Here is a 19,983-nt window from a genome sequence, read left to right on the forward strand (position 1 = left end):
ATAACAATGTTATTTTGGATATGAGTGTTCAGGGATAAAAAGTACCTTATTTAACCACTGTCTTAAATTACTCCATACATTTTTAACATGGTGTATCTGTATTATAAAGAATGAATTACAGACTATTTTGCATTATTTCATTACAGCAAGTAGTCCTTTAAAAATATGAAAAACAATAGATGAGTTATTTTCACCAGGAAGTTTTGAAAATCAGCAAAACTTCCCTCCAAAAGTGTTTTTGAGATTTCATGGAGGCAGTCATTTTGAAATGACCAGAAAAGCCTCTCTACTTCCCCTAGTGGAATGATGATGAACTACAGAACAGAAAACATGGACCAAATGGAGTACAATGGGTTTTTTCAGAAAACCTTGAATCCTTCTAATGATGTAGAAGGGGTATAAAAATGCATGTATTGTATATAATACAAATAGTTCAAAGGGTTAAGAACAACATACATGAGAAAAAGCTAATATATATATACATATTTTATAGAAAACTCAAAATTAGACAAAGGAATAAATTGAAATCAGAGAGTGAAATAACAGTTCATGTCCACATAAGAAAAATACTTTTTTTTAAATTTCTAATAAGATTGAAGAAAAACCTGTCATATACTGGCATAGAGCTTTGGCTCTCTCCGCGTCACTTTTTGACGTTTTTGAGTGTCCCCAACTTGTTTTTTGATGTGCTGGCTGTTCCCATTAAATCAGGGGGTCCCCAACCCCAGAGCCGTGAACCGATACCCCAAGCCGGTACTGGTTCTCATCCGTTTCATCCAAATGTAATTTAATGGGAACAGCCAGCACGTCAAAAAAAAGATGAGTTGGGGACAGGTATAACGTCAAAAAGTGATGCGGAGGGAGCCCGAACCATAGGTCCATTTATGGCGAGTTGGGAGTGAGAATGCATAGGTGTGATACATGGTTCGATTCTGAACCTGGGAACTGTGGCATCCCTAGTGCTTACTGACAATGTCTGGCTCCACTAAAGGAATATACGAAAAAATGGTGACTGAATTGACTTCATTTTTATTCACTCAGTGCAGTTCTTATATACAGTCAATGGATGGGACTGCTAAAACATTTTTTATGAGACCAATGACTCTCCCCCTAAGGTGATAAACCCTTATTGTTCCCTAATATTTAACCCATTAAACAGTAAACATGAAAAAAGTTGCTATCATCTCCTATAAAAGCAACACCTAATAATCCAGATAATAATGTAAACCTCCTTCATGAGAACTAATTTGTCCACAAACACAGAAGAACTAGTTTGACCTTTGACTTTTATGTCACTCAGAAAACTCCTCATGGGTCAATAAAAAATACCCACTGTCCCTTTGGACCTATTGTCATTTTTTTAAACTTTGCTGTGGGTTAACCCCCTCCTCACCACATCCCTCACAGGCTCGCATGTCTGTTTCCAATCATGGTGGGGCAGGAATCCAGCCTGTGTGTCTGTGCGTGTGGAGGGATGAAAATGAATGAGATGTGCAAATATTTACAGCAATCCATCATCGGACGGATGCGGATTTTGTGTTATTTCATCCACAAGCACAAACAAGCCTTAAATCTCATCAACTTCTTAAAAACGCGGGAACGAAATGTGGCGATTTCATACAAAGAATGAAAATGAGGGAAGTTGGAGACTCTCAGTGAAAGTCTGCAGCTTTACCTGGAAGAGTTGGAGAAGAACTCCACTGAATAGCCGAAGTAACTCCCGCGCGGTCCGGAGAAGACCGCGCGCGTCTCCGGGTCCAGGTTAAAAGCGGCGCAGAGGTGAATCAAAGTCGCGAGGACAGGTACGAGCATCCGGACGCAGCCGCAGCATCTGCGGCGCGCGCGGGCAGCGGCACGCGCAGGAGCGGAGCCCATCTGTGCGATGTGTGAAGGGCTGCAGCGCAGCGCGCATCCTCCGTGCGGGTCCCTCTCTGGCACGATCCGCGCTCCTAGACATACATGTCTCCGAGGGGTACAGAAAAAATGGTACAAATCCACTCAGCTCCGGCGGGTCCTGAGGGGTGATCCGGAGTGAACCGTTCAATGTAAACAGAAAGAGAGTGAGAGGGGGGGGTAGGAGGGCGAGTCCCGGAGGGGGTGGAGCTTTGAAATGTTTCCAAGCAAAAGCAGAACTGAGAGTCACGGCTTAAATCAAAACTTTGTGAAAACTGTTTTTTTTTTTTTACATATTCTTGTGACATTTTGTCTCATGATGGAGGATACATGTAAAGAAAATTAAACAAAAAATACATTTCTGATCATTTTTTTATTCAAATCAATGTGAATCAGGAGCAGACAAAAAAATGTCATCAGAAAAAGCTTGAAGTTGTGACTTAAAAGTTCCCTACTCCACTTTAATTTTCCTCATCTGAGCTGGTATCTGGGTCAGAACTGTGCGGCTGGATAGCTCTGATCATCTTTGCCCTTTTTGTTTCATCTGTAATGTTAGGTTGGGTGTGTGAGGGGAGAGAGAAAAATAATATTCCCACCATCAAACTCACTTTGACAGGTGACCTTTGACCCTACACCAGAGGCCAGATCTGGCCCTCTGGGTAATTCTATCCGCCCCTCCTGACCTTTTTATTTTATTGTTATTAATGGCCTGATGATACCTGAACTTATTTCTAACTTGTATAATTTTGACAAAATATATAATTATGGGGAGTAAAATATTGAAAGTTATTTAAGGTTTAAGTTGAAATATTCTGGAATAATGTTCCTGCCTGTTTTTATCCATAGTAATGTTGAAAAGTTGCGTTTCCAAAGTTTTAAAATTTTGATTTTAGTGTGTTCAATAAATGTTTTTCCTCTTCAACCTGCGACCTAAGGTGTGTTTTGGATTTTGGCCCCCAATGGGATTAGGTTTGACACCCCTTCCCTACACCATCAATCAAACTAATTTGACAGGTGACAGATTACTTTATATAAAGCCATCTGTCACCTGTTAAATTAGTTTGTTTGACAGTGTAAGGTCACATGTATAAGTGAGTTTTATGGAAAGTATATTGCTGTAAACTAGCAGGAGAGACTGTAAACAGATGGATGATGGGAAGTGCGGTGACTATTATTCCTTGCCAACAGTCTTCCTTACAAGTAAGAGGTTCGGATCCAGAGGAAGTGTTAGAGCAAATCCAATTTCTTCTTTTAGTGATCCTCCCTACCCCTACATTTAGCCCTCCAAACGGAAATGGAGGGTTATGGAAAAATAGTTTCTTCAAACTCCCACTCGATGATGCCATCAATATTCTCCGGTCCTCCACATTAGCGCGTAGCAACACTTGGAAAGTACATAACAACATCAGTTTATAACTTAACGTAGTTCTAAAATTAAAAGAAATTATTACTTAAGTTAAATGTAAACTTCTGTGCTTCATAGTACACCCATGTGAAGAAAGGAGTTTCTCCGACGCGTATCCCCCTCACGGCGGAGGGATACGCCATGAAAAGTCCCTACGAGTTACCCTTAAAAAAACAATTTCAGACACCCCAATGCCTATGAATGGCCCTACAAATGGAGGGGTAGAAAGCAGCTGTAGGGGTAGAGGAAGAATCCAGGTTCAGCCTCAGGGTTAGGGTAAGAATTAGGTTACTATTTGCGACCAACAACAACCAACAAGTTACACCATCACTTTTGCCAGGAAATTTTTACCCGATATAAAATACCCAATAAAAAGAATTTCTCATAAAAAAAATAGATCAAGATGTAACAACACATGATAAATTAGAGTAGTTTTCTTTTATTTCAAACTGTACTTTATACAACAAAGTGGGGGGAAAAGGCATAGGAAAATCCTAAGAACATGCTTAAAAATGTAGGAAATTGAGATGAAAGAAATTCCCCAAAAAATAAATAATGATACTGTACACTTGGCCTTTGGTTCACCCATTCCTGGAACATGTGAGACTTTACTCAGAGACCCATGACACTCAACAAATGAACAAATGCAACAAATCTAAAATAATGTAAATACTTTTGATTGGGTGAAAATCACCCGGCGATGGTGCTCTAGGGTTAAAAAAGAGCGGGCAATGCAGACGAATTATATGTGGCCTACAGATTAATTCATCAGTTTTTATGCTTGGTTGCACATAAATACATGCAAATGACGTCTGCCTTTCTTATTTTAGCTAAAACCAGCATAATCATAATCAAAAGACCTCTTGTAACACGTAAACAATAGATCAAAAGATGATCAGTGTGGGTCTATAATGAAAGGCAATGAAAAGGGGTGGAGCCACACAGACACGTCCATCATTCATTTTCATAACTCTCTTTCAGTCCTCTTCTGGCCTCAGTGAAAGACATGATGTTTGGGTCAGAGATGACTGCAGTAAGAGCACTGAAAGTTAAACAAGCTGCTTCTGACTTTAGATTAATGTTAATACATCCATCTTCAGATCTTCCTGAATCTCTGTTGAGGTCATAAATCTGCTATAGCCAACCTGTTGGGTGAACAAGTCGCAAGTCTGTCGCAGGACCACACTCTCACATAATGCAATTTAGAAATACCAGTTGAAAATATTATAGGAGGAAGCCAGAGTTTCTGAAGGAAAGGACAACACACAAACTCCACACAGAAAGGACTCAACTGGGATTCAGACCCGGGCCTCCTAGCTGTAAGGCGAGAGCGCTAACCACTATTCCATCGCGCAGCCCTTCAATTTACATGTTCCCTCAATATCACTTTTGGGATCACCGATCACCTGAAAGACCCACTCCAATAAAAACCATGTTTAAAACCTTTATTAATTACGTAAAATTAGGACTAAACTTGCATTTGTGAGGATTTCTGCATTCAAATATGAATCTGTAGCGGGTGAAAAAACAGCAGTATGTGACATAGAAAAACACTGGGCGGCGCACAATCTCTCTGTTCCATGTTCAAGTCCATTCTAAAGCATCCACTTGCAGATTCACACATCTCCATTTTCCTTTTTCAAGCTGGTATCTTGCTTTCCGACATTGGACGCCATTTTTGTTGCTCCAGTAACATTAGGTTGGGGTTGTAGGGGGCTGTGAGCCAGTGGGAGAGCATGTAGACAGAGAGCTCTCAGTAACGGAGATGAAAAGGGGCTACATGATTGCTTTATGTCAACTCAGAGGCACATTTTTAATGAAAAACTGCCATTCTGAAGAAAATATGCCCTAGAAAACTAAACAGGTTTTATAATTTGGAGCTAAAAACCGCATAATCTTAAAGAAAAGACCACTGGAACAATTTTTACGATAGATCAAAGAATGATCAGAGTTGGGCTTTAGGACTGAAAAACTTGAGGGGGAAAAAAGGAAAAAACGTGGAGACTTGTTGACTGTTTTATATAATCAGAACAAAGTTTGGCTTCTTAGAGTAAAGAAATAGGAAATGAGGATTGGCTTAGGTTTTCTTTTTCACAAAGTATAGTGAGCGTGTAATGAACTGAAACGCTTGAATTGATAGCTAAATGATGACCGTAATAAAGGTCTGTATGGTTGAGCAGCAAACTACAGCTCTTGTTACAAAATGTGTTTGATTTGAGCGCATTATTTTGACATCATCATTATAGCTCTAGCTGCTGTAAACGTGACTGCTTTGGGAAGAACAGTCCCGTTTCACATCTGCAGATCTGTTTTTGATGAGTGGAGGTTCATTGAATGTCCCTGCCTGGTCAATCTATAAATTAAATTAAAAGCTGCTTTCGGTCACATGATGGCGTATTTTCAAGCATGTCAAGACACTTGAGTTTGATGGGAGTGGACAAGCCCACAGATTTCCATCTATCCTCAGTCGGGTGTCTCATCACTCTTTCCAAACTTTGTGCTGTCATGGCAGGCTGAAAGCACGCAGCCCGTGGTTATTTGTAGTTCTGCACGTGCTTGTGCGTGTTTGTGCATGTGTGTGTGTTCGTGTGTTTATAGCCTACAGAAAAGGGCCCCTGATTTCTATAACAGTGAGTCATGAAGTGCTACCTGCCAAAGGCAGCAGCATTTAGACAAAGAGGGTTTTTTACTCTAAAGGACACAGCAGAAGCAGAAAACCTCATACAGGAAAAAACCTCATAAAACCTAAAGAAAGTTCAGTAACAGATCACGATAACAGGCCACATTTACAGTAAAGGATATATATTTGGTATAAATCAGAACCATAGCTCTAAAGACGAGGAAATACTATATTATTTGATTGTCAATGACCTCTACTGGCACAACACATTTGCTACAGAAGTACAGTACATAAAACATTTTTGAAACATAAAGAAAACCCAAGACATAGTAAAAGCCACCACAAAAGCATATTTTTAACCACGGAAAACAAATCAATTGTCTTAACTCGCTATATCCATTTCAGGGCCAGGGGGATGCAGGAGCCTGTCCCGGCTACTGTTGGGGAAAAACAGGGTACACCCTGAAAAGGTCACCAGTCTGTTGTTGGGTGTAGAACAAATCAAACCAAATAACCTTTTTTTTTTAAGCTTTTTATGACTTGAAAATTTTTTAAACCCTTTCTCATTGGGCAAATCATCTAATTTCAAACAGTTTTGGAACAGTACATGCTTTATGAACCAATAATGGAGAGTATATGTACTAATGATAGTCAAAGTGTTTGGATTATATCTGTTTTATTTTGAGGCTGTTGTTGTATCAAAGTGAGATGGAGAACAACGAAAAATTTAAATAAACATAATTAATGTACAGTTCAAGTTGCTTATGTTGTCAAAACATAACTTATTTTTTTCTGATGGGCTTCAGTCAAGGCAACACTTAAGCTACGTTCACACCATGCATTCTTGAACACATGTCTAGCCCATCGTGTTCACACTGGAGAACCAGGTAAGGGTTATCTTCTTTTACTTTTTCTACTGTTTACCAGCACATGTCCACCTCCTACATTTGGAAGAAGCTTTTTATTAAATGTTAAAGTGGTGCAAATCTCACAAACCTTGCTCCAGGCTTTTTCTCTCACAGCTCTAGTCCGATACATGAAAGACTTTGTGTTATAAAGTTCCAGCCGGGTACAAACCATAATTTTTCTCTTCTGCGATCAATTTTCAAATGGTTGGTACTCCATGAGTTAAAAAATATGCTATCAACACATCACCACTAAATCCAAGTTCCTGATTGGTTAAAGCTCAACCTGGTTTCACTTTCTAAGTGCTTTTAATGACCATGCATGTAAGCATTGAAAAATGTGCATATCCAAGCGTGAATGTGAGAGTTTTGAACGCAGAAGCCTGAGACACACTTGTGAAAAGTGTGGGAAAGCTGTTTATATACGCTTCTCGTTGAAGACGGGCGCTTGAACACACTTTGCTGAGGGTGTGTGTGAACACAGCATAAGATTGCATCAACAAAGCCATTCTACAGAAAAAAGCTTGAACTGCTTGAAGTTGACAGCTCTTACATTAAAAAAATACCCACCATGAAGCCCTTTTACTGGTCCAAATTGAGTGCTGTTGTTTCAGTGCATAAAACTTAGTACCAGCACTAAACTCACTGGAATTGTAGCTGTTTTACTGTCAGCAGTGACATTTTTCAGACTCAAACAGTGGTTGTAAACACTGGTGACTGTACAACATTCCAAATTCCCTTTACAAAGAATCCTCACCCAACAGGCACATCAAAGAACAGGCTATCAAGCTCAAAAACCTAAAGACAGGAAATGACTCTCCAATCTGATGGATGGGCTCGGTGGAGTGTGTCTTCTGTAGCTTATTTTTCAAAGGCAAAAAGAGGGGAAAACTGAACACAGTTGATCTTAACAGATTTGGCTCTGGACGGTGGAAAAAACAGAGTTGGATCTTGGCTGAAGAGCAATATGAAACTGCAAAAGTCGAAGACCTGCTGTGCTCATTTCATCTGCAGCCTAATTGAAACGGGCTGAGAACAGAAGCACGCTGAAACATTGTTCTCTCGGCTCCTTTGCAACCGTGTGGGTGCCTGTAAATTTTAAGTGGCTTCATTCTGCTCTAGTCAAGCTGCCAGCCATGTGGGGGTTATTACTTTTCGAGGGTTTTTTTGCAGCCTTAATTTGAACCCCCTCCAGAAAACCCCACACAGACATGCAGGTCTCTGCACCGAGTCTAAGTAAAGGTGATAAAAGACATAATGCACACTTTCTAGAAGAGTCTGGAGGCTGTCTCCTGCACTGAAAAATGAATGCAGCCTTCCCTCTATATGCAAAGCCACTTAGACACATAGGAAGCAACAAAATTACCACAATTAAAACAACACTGCTGTTCATGTGGGGGTTCTGCTGTTTTTTCCATGAGATATTATTTAAAGTCACCATGTAGGTATTTACAACATCGAATGACTTTTCTCTGGAGGACTCTAACTTCAGGGACTGTTTGGTTTGGTTTAATCTGCATTTTTGTTTCCATCTTTCAAACTGAAGTTTACAGAAACCATTGTTCCATTAATGTCAACCAAGTTGTGGTTTGATGTTTCTGCTAAACTTTTTTTTTTTTTACATCTCCACTAAGTGTATTTAGACAAGAATAAATGATGATCTTTGAAATCTAAACAAAGAAAAATGAAGTCATCAGTTCTTCAACACAAAAAGATAGATTTCTCCACACTATCTCGTTTAGATTTTCTTTTTAATTATCGTAAGTTCTCCACCATAAGGCACACTTAATAGCCTTATTTATTTTCAAAAATAACCGTGTACCTATGTATGAATTAATTCTGGCTGTGCTGATGTCGGAGCAGTTTTGAAAGTACCTGGCGCTCTTTTAAACTTTGGTTGAGGGTTATTATGTTGAAAGGCAGTCTGAATACAGACCAAAAACAAGGCTCAGGACTTGATCCGGACCAAAGTAAAGCCTCGTTTCCTCTGAGCGGTTTTTCCGATATTTTGAGCGTTTCCATTGTTAAATTGACCCATCAAACAGTACCTCTCGGGGAGCCCCCATCGGTTGTAGGCCCACTGAGAAGTGGAACAGAGCAGTGGGGTGGAGTCTCTGTTAGTCGCCTGTCAATTGGCATAAAGTGATGACGACATTAGAAAGCGACCTGACATATTTGTCTTTACTGCAAACACACTTGACCCTTTTCTCGACTCAGGATCCAATCCAAAAGTTTTTTCGTCTTCACTGCGGTATTTATCTTAGCCACTCGTAATCTTCTTTCAAACAACATTAAATTCCTGTTATAAACGATGTACCAGATGTAAAGAAAGAAAAAGACGAGCTGCTGGATGACCTCTATTGTTGTTGCTTGTCTAGTCGCCGCACTACAATGACATGCTAGCGGTCTACACCGCTAATGCTATGCGCCGTGAAAACAAACCACTTAGTAGAAGCGAGGCTTAACTGAGTGGAAAGTCGTGGCAGAATTAACAAGGCTTAAGTAGACTAGGTCCAAACATTTCCTGTCTGAATGCAGTTAGAATTTAGAAAACTAGCCAATCAGAGAGTTGTTTGTGTGGGCATCTATGAGCGCTTACATATCACCTGCACATTAATGTATGCATATCTTAGTAACGACTAGATTGTGATATGAGGGGACCGTGCAACAGCAGGACTTGTTTGTCATAAGTTCATGTAGCTTACATTACCCTTACAAATACTTCACGATACACTTACCACACGCACCAAAATCGTAAGTTTCATTTTTATGACATCCCTTGAGGTGGCCACACAAGCCTCAATAGGGCTGCAAGACACACCTGTGCTACTTTTATCACGTGAATGTCAACCTGGACAACCCAAAACCCTTCAGCACCCGTGTGAGTGTAGGTATATGATGAAGGTCTAAAATACTTCTAGGTACTTCTCATCTCAGTCTTCAGCCATCATTGTTCCCAGTTGTTACCCTAGTTAGCACCCTGATCTATGTCTGGAGTTGACCTCTCACATACTGACCTATAGTTTCTCCAAATGCGGGAGTGTCAGAGGAAAAGAAATATTGTTTCAGGAAGAAATGCAGATTAAAGGTTTCCTCTCTTCGTTTCTTCCGACAGTTGCCCTTTCGGTTCATGTAAGTGGGTCACTTGAGTTTCCTTACGAGCTTCTGGTTTGTTTTCTTGAGAGGGTTTGACAGTAAATCACACAGAAAATGAGCAACGGAAATTGGGTACAACCCATTTCTATTTACCTAACTTAGCCAATCTGGTTCAGACTCTGCAGCAACTGAAGGAGTTTTTTTTTTTCTAATGTATCTATTATCCAACTCGTCAACTCAACACTACGTCTTAATGGAGTTGAGCTAATGCAGAAGTTAGACTCAAGTAACCCACACAGCCGTTCCTGAGAGGAGAAACTCACCGAAAACAACCCAAACAGCACGAGGTCACCGCGAAAAAACAGACCTCTGAGATTTCTGTCAACCATGAAGGCCTCTCATTGAGAAAAAGACAAGCAACAATGCATCATGTTCATGTTGGAGAAAGTCCCAGAGTCTTCCACTGTGAATATCCTCTTTCAATGGTAACCTCTCTGTGACTGAGGAACTCTATTAATAACAAACCGCAGTTACTGTTGGATTTCTGTCATGGGAAACTTGGAAAGCCGTCAGGGATGATATCAGGTCATTTGAGAATTTACTGATGAGAGACAGATCAGGTAAATAAAGGTGAACTTTGATTGTGTCAATTTGAGAATGCTTTATCAGCCAAAAAAATATTAGTTCCTGTTCTCTATACCTGCTTATTTCTTGCTTAGGTCATCATTCAAAAATGAATAAAACTCGAAAAATTATAAAGAGACAAATCCACTTTAAGTGATTCTGGTTCACGTGGCCATGACAATCCTTCTGAGCAAAATAAATAAATAAAGCACTGTCTGGTTTGAATCAACCCAAGACGGTAGAAGACAGTTAGCTAACTGATGGATCAGGTGGAGGAGATGGTGAATGATCACAGCTTGGCATGTAGATTAATGGGCGGGGCCAGTGGGGAGGACATGGGGCCTCCACTGTTGGTAGTTCTAAACATAACATTGTAAATATCTTCCAGATATTGTTGTCAATTACTATATTTTTTTGCATGAAAATAGATTTTAAAGTGTTTGTTTTTTAATTAAATACATGAGATCTATACCAAACAAATTGTTCTTCATCGTTCTTACAGGTTAATCCTGGTCCCAGAGATGTTTATCTAAAAACTTCTGTTTTTCCACAGCAACTACACTTTATGAATGACAAAAAAACACATTACATCAAATCTTTATTCAGATCTTTATTTTGATTTAAAAAAATTAAAAGAAGTTGTTTCACAGTTTTCAAAGACAAAGGAACAAAAAGAATAAACTTTTCTAAACTTTAAAATTATGTTCTGCAGCTCAGTTGATTTCAGTTGCTCGGAAAAATACGTGGGACTTTGTACAGCTTCTGTAAGACTTTGGATCACCACCTCGGCATCCTTCTCCAATTACAATAGCTGGAAGAAACACTTGACAGGCAGAGGGCTGGTAGTCTGCCTCAGTCCAGCTGAACAGGCTGGATGAGTGTTTCCAAGAAGAGCCCAGAGTAGTTTTCTAGATCCTGATGCTGGATCCAGCTCTCCTCCCTGATCCCCCTCAGCTGGCCTTCTAGCTGCTGCAACGAGATCAGACACAGAGATTTCTTCATGACTGATTAAATCAAAGAATTTCAATTTGAGAGATGTTTGAAGCTACATTCATTTCCTACAATTATCTTGTCATTTTGACAGTTTATTAGATTAAAATTTTTTATGGTTTCAGTTAAAAATCTGGCAAAAGCAGATGTTTGACATTTTTCCCCTTTAAAAACGAATGCCAGAAATCTATAGAAGGATTGATGTAACAAAATTGTAAATTAAAACTATTGTTGACAAATTTCTGCAAACCTTATGTAATCAATAAAACAGAGTTTGAATTGAGACTCGGTTAAACTCACCAGTCCAGAACTTGATTTAAACCTCTGGATTATAACTACTTAAATAAATAAATAAAATTGGTACAGTCATGCATTATAGGAATGAGATTATACAAGTTTGCTTCCTCCCATTCTTTTTCAAGCACTTATTTAAGTATGAAGAAGATAGACTCAATCCGATTTGTGTGTGTGTGTAAGTCTTGATTTGTAACTCATTCAGTACATTTTGTGTACTTTGTGTACTTGCAATTGTGTATTCAAATGTACAAAAATTACAAATTAAAAAAAATGCAAAATACAATTCACACACCAACAACTTAAAATTAATTTGTCAAAAAAATATACACAAATCCCTTGTTACGCACACACAAAATCCTCATTTACACACAAACCTGATGTGAGACTCTTTTCACGTCTCCAAGATTCATGCGTAAATGATGCGTTAAAAATTTAAATGCTGCTAGAATTCCGAGTGGGACTTTAAAGTTGCCCCTCTATGAAATCTATTCACACTTTTCTAAACTTTTGTTTCTCTAATTTTTCAGATCAGATTTAAGCGTACCCATCAAACCCTTTAAACTGGACTTAAGCTGCAGCTCAAAGACTTGATCCACTTTTTTTTAAAGCTTAAAACTTGCAGTTTCAAAAAAAAGCTGGATGACTTTCATTATAAACCACATTTTTTAAACATTTTAAATCCAGACTGCAGGTTTTTTTCCCCCTCCTTTGGATTCAGACCAACAGATTTAGCTTTAGATACCACCCATTTTCCTTGTTTTCTTTGAATTAGAATGATATTTTTTTAAAGATTTACTCTGGTGAACTGGGTTAGCAGTCTTTAAAATGACTTACAGCACTAAAAATCCATGGATTTTGAGTTTCTTCTTCCATTTCTTTTCTTCTCAATGACTACATCACATCATGTTTGGGGGGAATTTTCATTTAGAAGTTGCAATAATTCTGTCAACAAGATTTTAATCTACAGTGAAAATCTCCTGCTATTAACAGATAGAAAAAGAATTCATCAGCAACAAATCTCCATGATGCTCTGGCTGAGCGGAAACATGCGAGCTCAGAGTTAGATATGAGAGATAAAATCCAAAACAGACACAAACCTCTGGAGAGCCTTCAAGAACCAGGATGACTTCACCCTTCTCAAACTGCAGCTGTCCTTCCTCTGCAGCTCCGTGGCTCTCTACTGCCACCCCCTGGATGAAAACACACTCTCAGGCTGGTTCACTGTTTTAACCAGAACTACTATAATATTAGCTATTGAACACGATGGATTCAACTTTTTCCCGAGAAAAACTATTTTATGATAAAGAGCTTAAGTCTCTTTCAAAACCAGAGTTTCATGCAGATCAGAGTCTGACTGTTTTCCAAAGAAAATGCAGCTTGTTTAATTAACAAATTAAGCAAAAATATAAATGCAAAAAGAAGAAAATTTTATCAAATAATTTAACCCTGGAGGACCCGTGGGGTCACTTTTTTTTAATACGTTTTTTTTTTTTTTAAGTTATAATTTATTACTATTTTTTGAATACTGCGATTTGCTGCGACCCAAAACAAACAAACAACCACAAAAAAGGTCAAATTAACTTTAAAAGACCAGAATAAAAATAGTTTTTGGTTCTCCAAAGTTAAGGTTGTTAAAATCCATATCAGCTGACTCAGATTTAATTTCTAAGATGAATATAGTTTGTTAGAAATGTTTTTATTTCAAAAAGATATTTACAAGTTCTGGATTCTTCAGGTGTTAAGATGTTTAGCAGAAGTCTGGGATTTAAACCCCTCACAAGCCAGTTAACAGATTGTTGCTCAAACTAAGGTACTGTCACCCCAAATGTACGATCCACCAGAGATATGGGTGACGGTTTGGTTTGGACCATCACACCCCTCACATGGTGTTAAGCATGTGTTGAATTAAAGTTATATTACATTTCTATAATATTCAAATTTATATTAAAGTGTAAACATACATTTCTACAAATGTTTCTGGATCCAGTATCTAAGGTGGCCCTGAAGTGCAAATCACACCAACAAATCGCTCAGTGTAAATTTTTTTTAAAGATCACAGTGACAATTAAAAAAGTAAGGACGACATTACATTTTAGAAATAAAAACAGAATTCCGTAAAAAGACACAAAATAAAACTGAAATCTTTTTGAAAGTTATTTCTAGAAATCATCCTAAAATGTTTATTATTTTGTTCCCTTGTTTTTAAAATTTCATTTTGAGTTCAAGAAGTTACTTTTGTTTTCCAAAATGTTTTCATTTTTCTTTTTTATGGAATTTGAAATAGTAGGTACTATGGGGCATCGCTGATTGGATGATGACTTTTGTCCATCATTTCAGCCAAAAGTTATTTGGCATGAAGCAGGACTGGAAATGCTCCGTACTAATCATACTGTAAAACATTCGCAGTATGCAGACACTTTTGTAAAAACTCAAACGTCATCATCCAACCAGTGATGCCCCATAGTTCCTACCTTTACGCTTTTGTTTTTTTTGTTTAACAGATTTCTGGAAATTACTTTTGTTTTCCAAAACATTTCTTTTTTTATTTGGTTTGCTTTTTGATTGTTATTATTTTGGTTTCTGGAATTTTGCTTTGATTTCTAAAAAATGTATATTTTTTAACAATTTTTTTGATTTCTCATCTCATTTAGATTTGACCTTTATTGTGTTTATGTGTCGAGTGATTTGCTGGTGTGATTTGAGCCTCAGGGCCACCGTAAGTTTTAGATTATACTTTTGGCAGTCCGTTGTTGTTTTATTTAAAATGATAAAACTTATTTATAAATTTATTTATTTTTTAATCCAATACATGAAGAAACCCATCTCATCTATCATTTGCTTTATTTATGAAATGGAATTATTCCGAAATAATTCAGGCAGTTTCCTGAAAAATTCCTGAAAAATGTTTCCAGGTTTTTCTGAAGCGGTCACCATCATTAAAGTTTGTTTAGTAGGAAATTAATTTATGATCACAGGATAACACATTATGTAACTATCAATAATATAGGTGAAAGAGCAGTGTACCTTGTAGAGAAAGCCAGGTGGATTGTGGGAAATGGAGTCTTCCGTTGGCTCGGATGGTTCTGGGCTCTCTGACGTCTCCTCGGCCTCTTCCTCCTGCTCCTGATCGAGAGGGAGCAGGGCGGAGCGGCTGTCGGAGGCCTGGAAGGAGTGGCGGGGGGCTGGAACCGGTGCAGGTTTGGTTTTGGCCTCCTCTGATGGTGGATCGTCTGCTGTAACCTGGTCAAGTGTCTGTGTGGCAGCACCATCTGAAGACTCAGAGGAACCTTCGACCTCCTGACTTTCAGCTTCAATCACTGGAGCTTCGGCCTCGGAGTCGTCCGGCTGGTCGGCGGCGGGTTCCAGCTCTGACTCCTGCGGACTCTGCATGCTCTCATCATCGTTGTCGCACATGGACTCCCTCTTGGGAGTGTTGGTGCTGCTGGAGCTGATGTCAGAGTCTGAGAAGCTGGAGCGCTTGGACGGCGTGTTGCTCTCCTCAGAGACGCTGTCGGTCCGTTGTACCTGTGACGAAGGAGCGGCGCCTTTGCCGTTTTCAGCAGAGGAGTGGATGGACACGTGGTCTGTGGGGAACGCGGTGTTGCAGGGGATGGGGTTGGAGATCATCAAAGACTTTCTTGTCTTTGACTTTCCTGATGTGCTGCTAGAAAACCAAACAGTTATTTAAGATTATGTCAAATGATTAGTTCAACTCTTCTATAAAGACCCACTCCAATGAAAATTGTGTCTTTTAAACATGTTCTTGTGGCATTTTTGTGGTAATGGAGAACATATAGATAAAAAAAAACAAAACTAGTCTTAAAATGTTATTTCTTTGTTCAAATCATTATGAATCGTCCCTGCAGCGCTCCATTCTCATGCTACTTTCACGCAGGCCTGGTGCAACATGTATTTAAGCGACTGCTTTTATTAAAAAGTCTTTATAAATGTGCATTTTAGCCTTTTGTGTTAAAAACTCCCGTTCATACGTCACTACAAGTTTCTAAGACAGTTTTTGAGCTCTATGTACAAAACGTGCGCTGAAAGTTAAACCAGTTGGACCAATTAGGGACTCTGATTTGGTGGTGACAAATAAACCAATCGGTGGAAAATTGATCATGGGGGACACATTAATAATATGACAGAATAATATAACAGCAAGTCTTTTGTATGTCAGATTAGAGCTGTGAAAGAAAAAGTCTGGAGCGAGATTTGCACCATGTTAAGATTTTGCACCAAACTTCTCTCAAATGTGTTTAAATGCGCTAGTAGAGGTGGGAATCTTGAGGCTCCTCGCAATTTGATTATGATTCAGGAGGCAATAATTTAATTATGAAACGATTCAATAATGAAACAATTATCAATGCATCCCAAATCTGCATTTTGTTTTTAGAAATGCTTCTCTTTTCTACAAGACATAGATCACTTTCTCTCCAACAAAGTTCATTTTAACTTTTATTGAGAACATAAAAATTCTGACATTAAAAATATTACTTTTCATAATCAAAAATCTTTCACAGTATCAAAATGGAAAAATTTCCCTGAACTCAACAACCTTAAATAAGATCATTTTATCATCAGACCAGTTTTAATGGATTGCTCTTTAACTCAGTCAAACTAAATAGGGTCCAGCCTACCACACATTGTGATTTCGCAAATTTTCCGTGTTCCCTACATATATTTAATTAGGGTCAGACTTAACTTACACACCGCAGGACTTTTATTCAACTGATCTGTCACTATGAAAGTCAAAATCATTCCAAACAGTCGCTTTAAGAGAAGTCGAGGCCGGACGGATGACGAGATCTGGACGGTCAGCCATGTTTGTTTGTGTGCTCTTCAAAAGTGAAGGGTGAAAAACGCTTCACGTTTAATTCTACTTGTTACTTTTATTTTAAGTAATTTACATTTTTCAATTATCGATTATTTAAAATTCATAAAATGATTATGAATTGTTCATGGATCATAATCAAAGTATCTAAAAATCTATTTTTTTCTCCCACGACAACGGGCTAGTATGCGGTAGTGACATTTTAGTTTCAGAGGAGAATTTCTAATGAACTCCTGCCGCTCTGCAGAAACTATGTCATGGAAAGCGGCATGTTTTCTTTATTTACAGCTAAAAACAGCAAAATCATAATGAAAAGTTGACTGAAAATAGATCAAAATGATGACTGGAGTGGGTCTTTAAGTAAAAATAAAAAAAACTCCAGAGTTTATTCGTTTTTCTAAACTCCTTTAAACATTTAAGGCTGTACCTGTTCAATCCCTTGACGATGAAAGCTTTGGTGGAGTGCTGACCCTCCAGTTGTTTCATCACGTTGTACAGTTCCTTGTTGAGCTGCAGCAAAGAAAAGAAGCCCAAACACGTGAGCTTCCGAAGCCCCTCAGGTGTCGTATTGAATCAGAGGAGTCTGTGCAGGATCTCACCCCACTCATTTCTTTGTAGAAGACGTCTCTTAGATTAGAGATGTTTTGGAAGACGGTCACATAGCAGCTTATCCGACTGCAGAGATGAACAGCCATGATTTATCTGTCTTCCATTGAAATATCTGGAGCCGGTCATCAGCATACCTCTGATAGAGAACGGGCAGCTCCTCTCGCAGCTCATTATTTATCTCTTCAAAGACACTCTGAGCTTTGTTGAACTCCTCCTCTGCCTTTCAAGAGAACATTTTTTAAGGATGCGCTCATCATCCAACGATGCATTGACTCTAACAGTGGTTCTACCTTGGTTATTTTGGCCTCATCCTTCTTCTTGGCGCTCTGCAGAGCTTCCAGGTGATGGCGTGATGAATCATAGTCCACCAGTTTGCGTCCGCGCTTCGCAACTCGTTCCTGAAAACGTTAAATTATTCCTCCAGCGAAAACTAAAAACTTCTAACCTATTTAGGCAAAGAGGAACTCATCCAGTAAAAGTAAATTCCAGATTACCTTAACCTCAGGAAACTGGCTGGTGTAGTTCTCCATGGTGCGGACGAGCTGGTCGTTCAGTTTCTCTTCAAAGTCGTTCCACAGCAAATCTTCACTCTAAAAACACACATCAATCAACAATCAAAAGACAAAGTTGTTGCAACAAATTATAATTCATATTTTCAAATGTAGATTCTTCAAACTAATGCGATATAACTCACTAAAATCCAAGATTAGCAACACTACCAGTTGACGTGGTGAACCACAGGGTTTTACTTTAGGCCCTCTTATTTTAAGGCAAAATTAACTCAGATCTTTAGATTTTCCCGTTTTTTCTGCTTTTATCACCATAAAGCCAAAGTGCCGTTTGTGACTCGGTTTAGAGCAGTATATCATACAGTATTTTCTTACAAGTTTATTCAGATAAAAATTTGTGTAAGAAACAAAATGGATCTGAAAAATGAACAAAAAATTCACACATTAAGAACTTGACAAAATATTTGTAAAAACTAAAATTGTTTCCAGTCTTTCTGGTAACAATAAGACTCTCCTAGATGTTTAGCATAATAAGAAAAACACAATGTCATAAGATAAATGTTATCAAGAGCAAGCGGCCAGACCAGTACCAGTTCGCAGGTCATGTGGACCAAAGGTAAAAATAAATTAAAAGAATCTTGAATATTGCTCAGCATATAATGTAACAACAGACTAACTGGTGATATGAGGACACTGCTAATAACGTTGAACCTTAATAATTTTATTTTGAAAATACCAGGTTTCTGACAGGTATGTGATTTTATTTGGGGGCATTTATGCTATATTTCATAATGGACCATTTTTAAGGGAAGAATAGGTTTTTCTTTAAATTTTGAGTAAAAAAAATGAGGGAAAACCAAATAAATAAACAAACATATTTATAAATAAATAAAATACATACATTAAATTAAATAAAATAAAGATGCAAACTTTTATTTTATACTGGCCAGTCTATGAAAAACATTGTCCGTTATTAAACCAGTCATGCCCTAAAATAAGTTTGAGACCACTGGTCAAGAAAAAAGGGTCAACTGACCCTAAAATAAAACTTGCTTGTCACTCGTGATCAATTTGTTCATTTCTTTTGGATTAATTAGTGTAGTGGTTAGGCAGGCTTGCAGAGATGCTCCAGAACACTTCAATAACCTCTGGTGCAGCACAAGTGATACAAGTCAGTGATTAAAATCATAATTTTTTGTCAAAGTTTCAGCATAAATCCAAAATTTTGCATTTTAAGTCTTTTTTTACACATCCAGAACCCCTTTTTTCCCCATCAGTACTTGTGTTTAGTAAACCAATGAAGATGCATGTGCTGCCATCTGCTGTATGACATGTGGAACACCTTCATTCACACTCAGGCTCAGCTCAATGCCAACCATGTGAGGTCAAACGAGGTCAGCAGTCAAGCTCCAACAAGTTAAGTACCGATTTTAACCCACAGAGACCCAGACTCTTTTTATCCCTTGAAAATAAATTTATGTGGAAAATACAAAAAAATAATTTGACCACAGAAAATATTTAAGATATTTCTTTCTGATACACTTTGTGTTCTTGTGGGTTAAGAGTAGCAAAAAAAAACATCTACTGGTGAGAAAAAAAAGGTGCAGAGATGACTCAAAGCAATGTAACCGAGTACACGTCACCTCTGTCTTCAAGAAAGAAGACTTGCTATGACTCAACTTTAAAGCAACACCACCTGGATAAACGAAAACCTTCACCAACATCATCCCTTTGTGCCCACCTTTCCATGTGACCTGGTGAGGGTTCAAACGATGGAGATTATCTATTTAAGCCCCTTCATTTATCAGCACTAAGTAAATACACCAATTAGAAATGACAAAAGTCATGTTTTGCAATAACACTACCTATTGCTGTAGTAAAGTTGTGCAAGGCATTACTAATATTAATATTTTGTATATGCTATTCATTACATTTGAAGAGGGTTTATTATTAGAACAGACATACAGTGTAAATTTAAATCAATCAAAAATTGTTAATGTGTTATTTCTTTTGTTTTTGGATCAATAAAATCCCATTATTTGGAAAATCCTGGCTGTCTTGTTTTTAAGAGTTTGTTCCTCTGTGTTTAGAAGAACCCCGTCTCATATGGTGTCAGAAGTGGGATTAGTGGGTAAACATCCTGCAAAGCAGAGAAGTGGACTTAGTTCCCCGAAGCAACTGGAGGAAGGAGCCAAAGCCACTTC

The 19,983-nt window shown here is 38.2% G+C and overlaps 2 protein-coding genes across 3 annotated transcripts in view; both read right to left on the bottom strand.

The window, feature by feature from the left end:
- Window positions 1-2,052, bottom strand: part of LOC112145770 (integrin alpha-5) — a 54,605-nt gene extending 52,553 nt beyond the window's left edge. The window contains exon 1 of the mRNA XM_024271212.2: window positions 1,676-2,052. Within this exon, the coding sequence (XP_024126980.1) occupies window positions 1,676-1,875 (200 nt within the window). The 5' untranslated portion in view covers window positions 1,876-2,052. The remainder of the gene's footprint in view (window positions 1-1,675) is intronic.
- Window positions 2,053-11,169: 9,117 nt separating this feature from the next.
- The window catches only part of bin2b (bridging integrator 2b), a 19,402-nt gene continuing 10,588 nt past the window's right edge, over window positions 11,170-19,983 (bottom strand). Inside the window, exons 5-12 of one of the 2 annotated variants that reach the window (XM_024269849.2) lie at window positions 17,765-17,860; window positions 17,561-17,668; window positions 17,405-17,490; window positions 17,261-17,336; window positions 17,089-17,171; window positions 14,855-15,491; window positions 12,928-13,020; window positions 11,170-11,512 (exon numbers count right to left, since the gene is read on the bottom strand). In XM_024269849.2, coding sequence (XP_024125617.1) covers window positions 11,396-11,512; window positions 12,928-13,020; window positions 14,855-15,491; window positions 17,089-17,171; window positions 17,261-17,336; window positions 17,405-17,490; window positions 17,561-17,668; window positions 17,765-17,860 — 1,296 coding nt within the window. In that variant the 3' untranslated portion in view covers window positions 11,170-11,395. Of the gene's footprint in view, window positions 11,513-12,927; window positions 13,021-14,854; window positions 15,495-17,088; window positions 17,172-17,260; window positions 17,337-17,404; window positions 17,491-17,560; window positions 17,669-17,764; window positions 17,861-19,983 lie in introns of both variants that reach the window. The other variant, XM_024269848.2, reaches the window with a different exon arrangement.

Source organism: Oryzias melastigma, linkage group LG5 (genome assembly GCF_002922805.2).
Source record: "Oryzias melastigma strain HK-1 linkage group LG5, ASM292280v2, whole genome shotgun sequence".
Classification (NCBI taxonomy): Eukaryota; Metazoa; Chordata; class Actinopteri; order Beloniformes; family Adrianichthyidae; genus Oryzias; species Oryzias melastigma.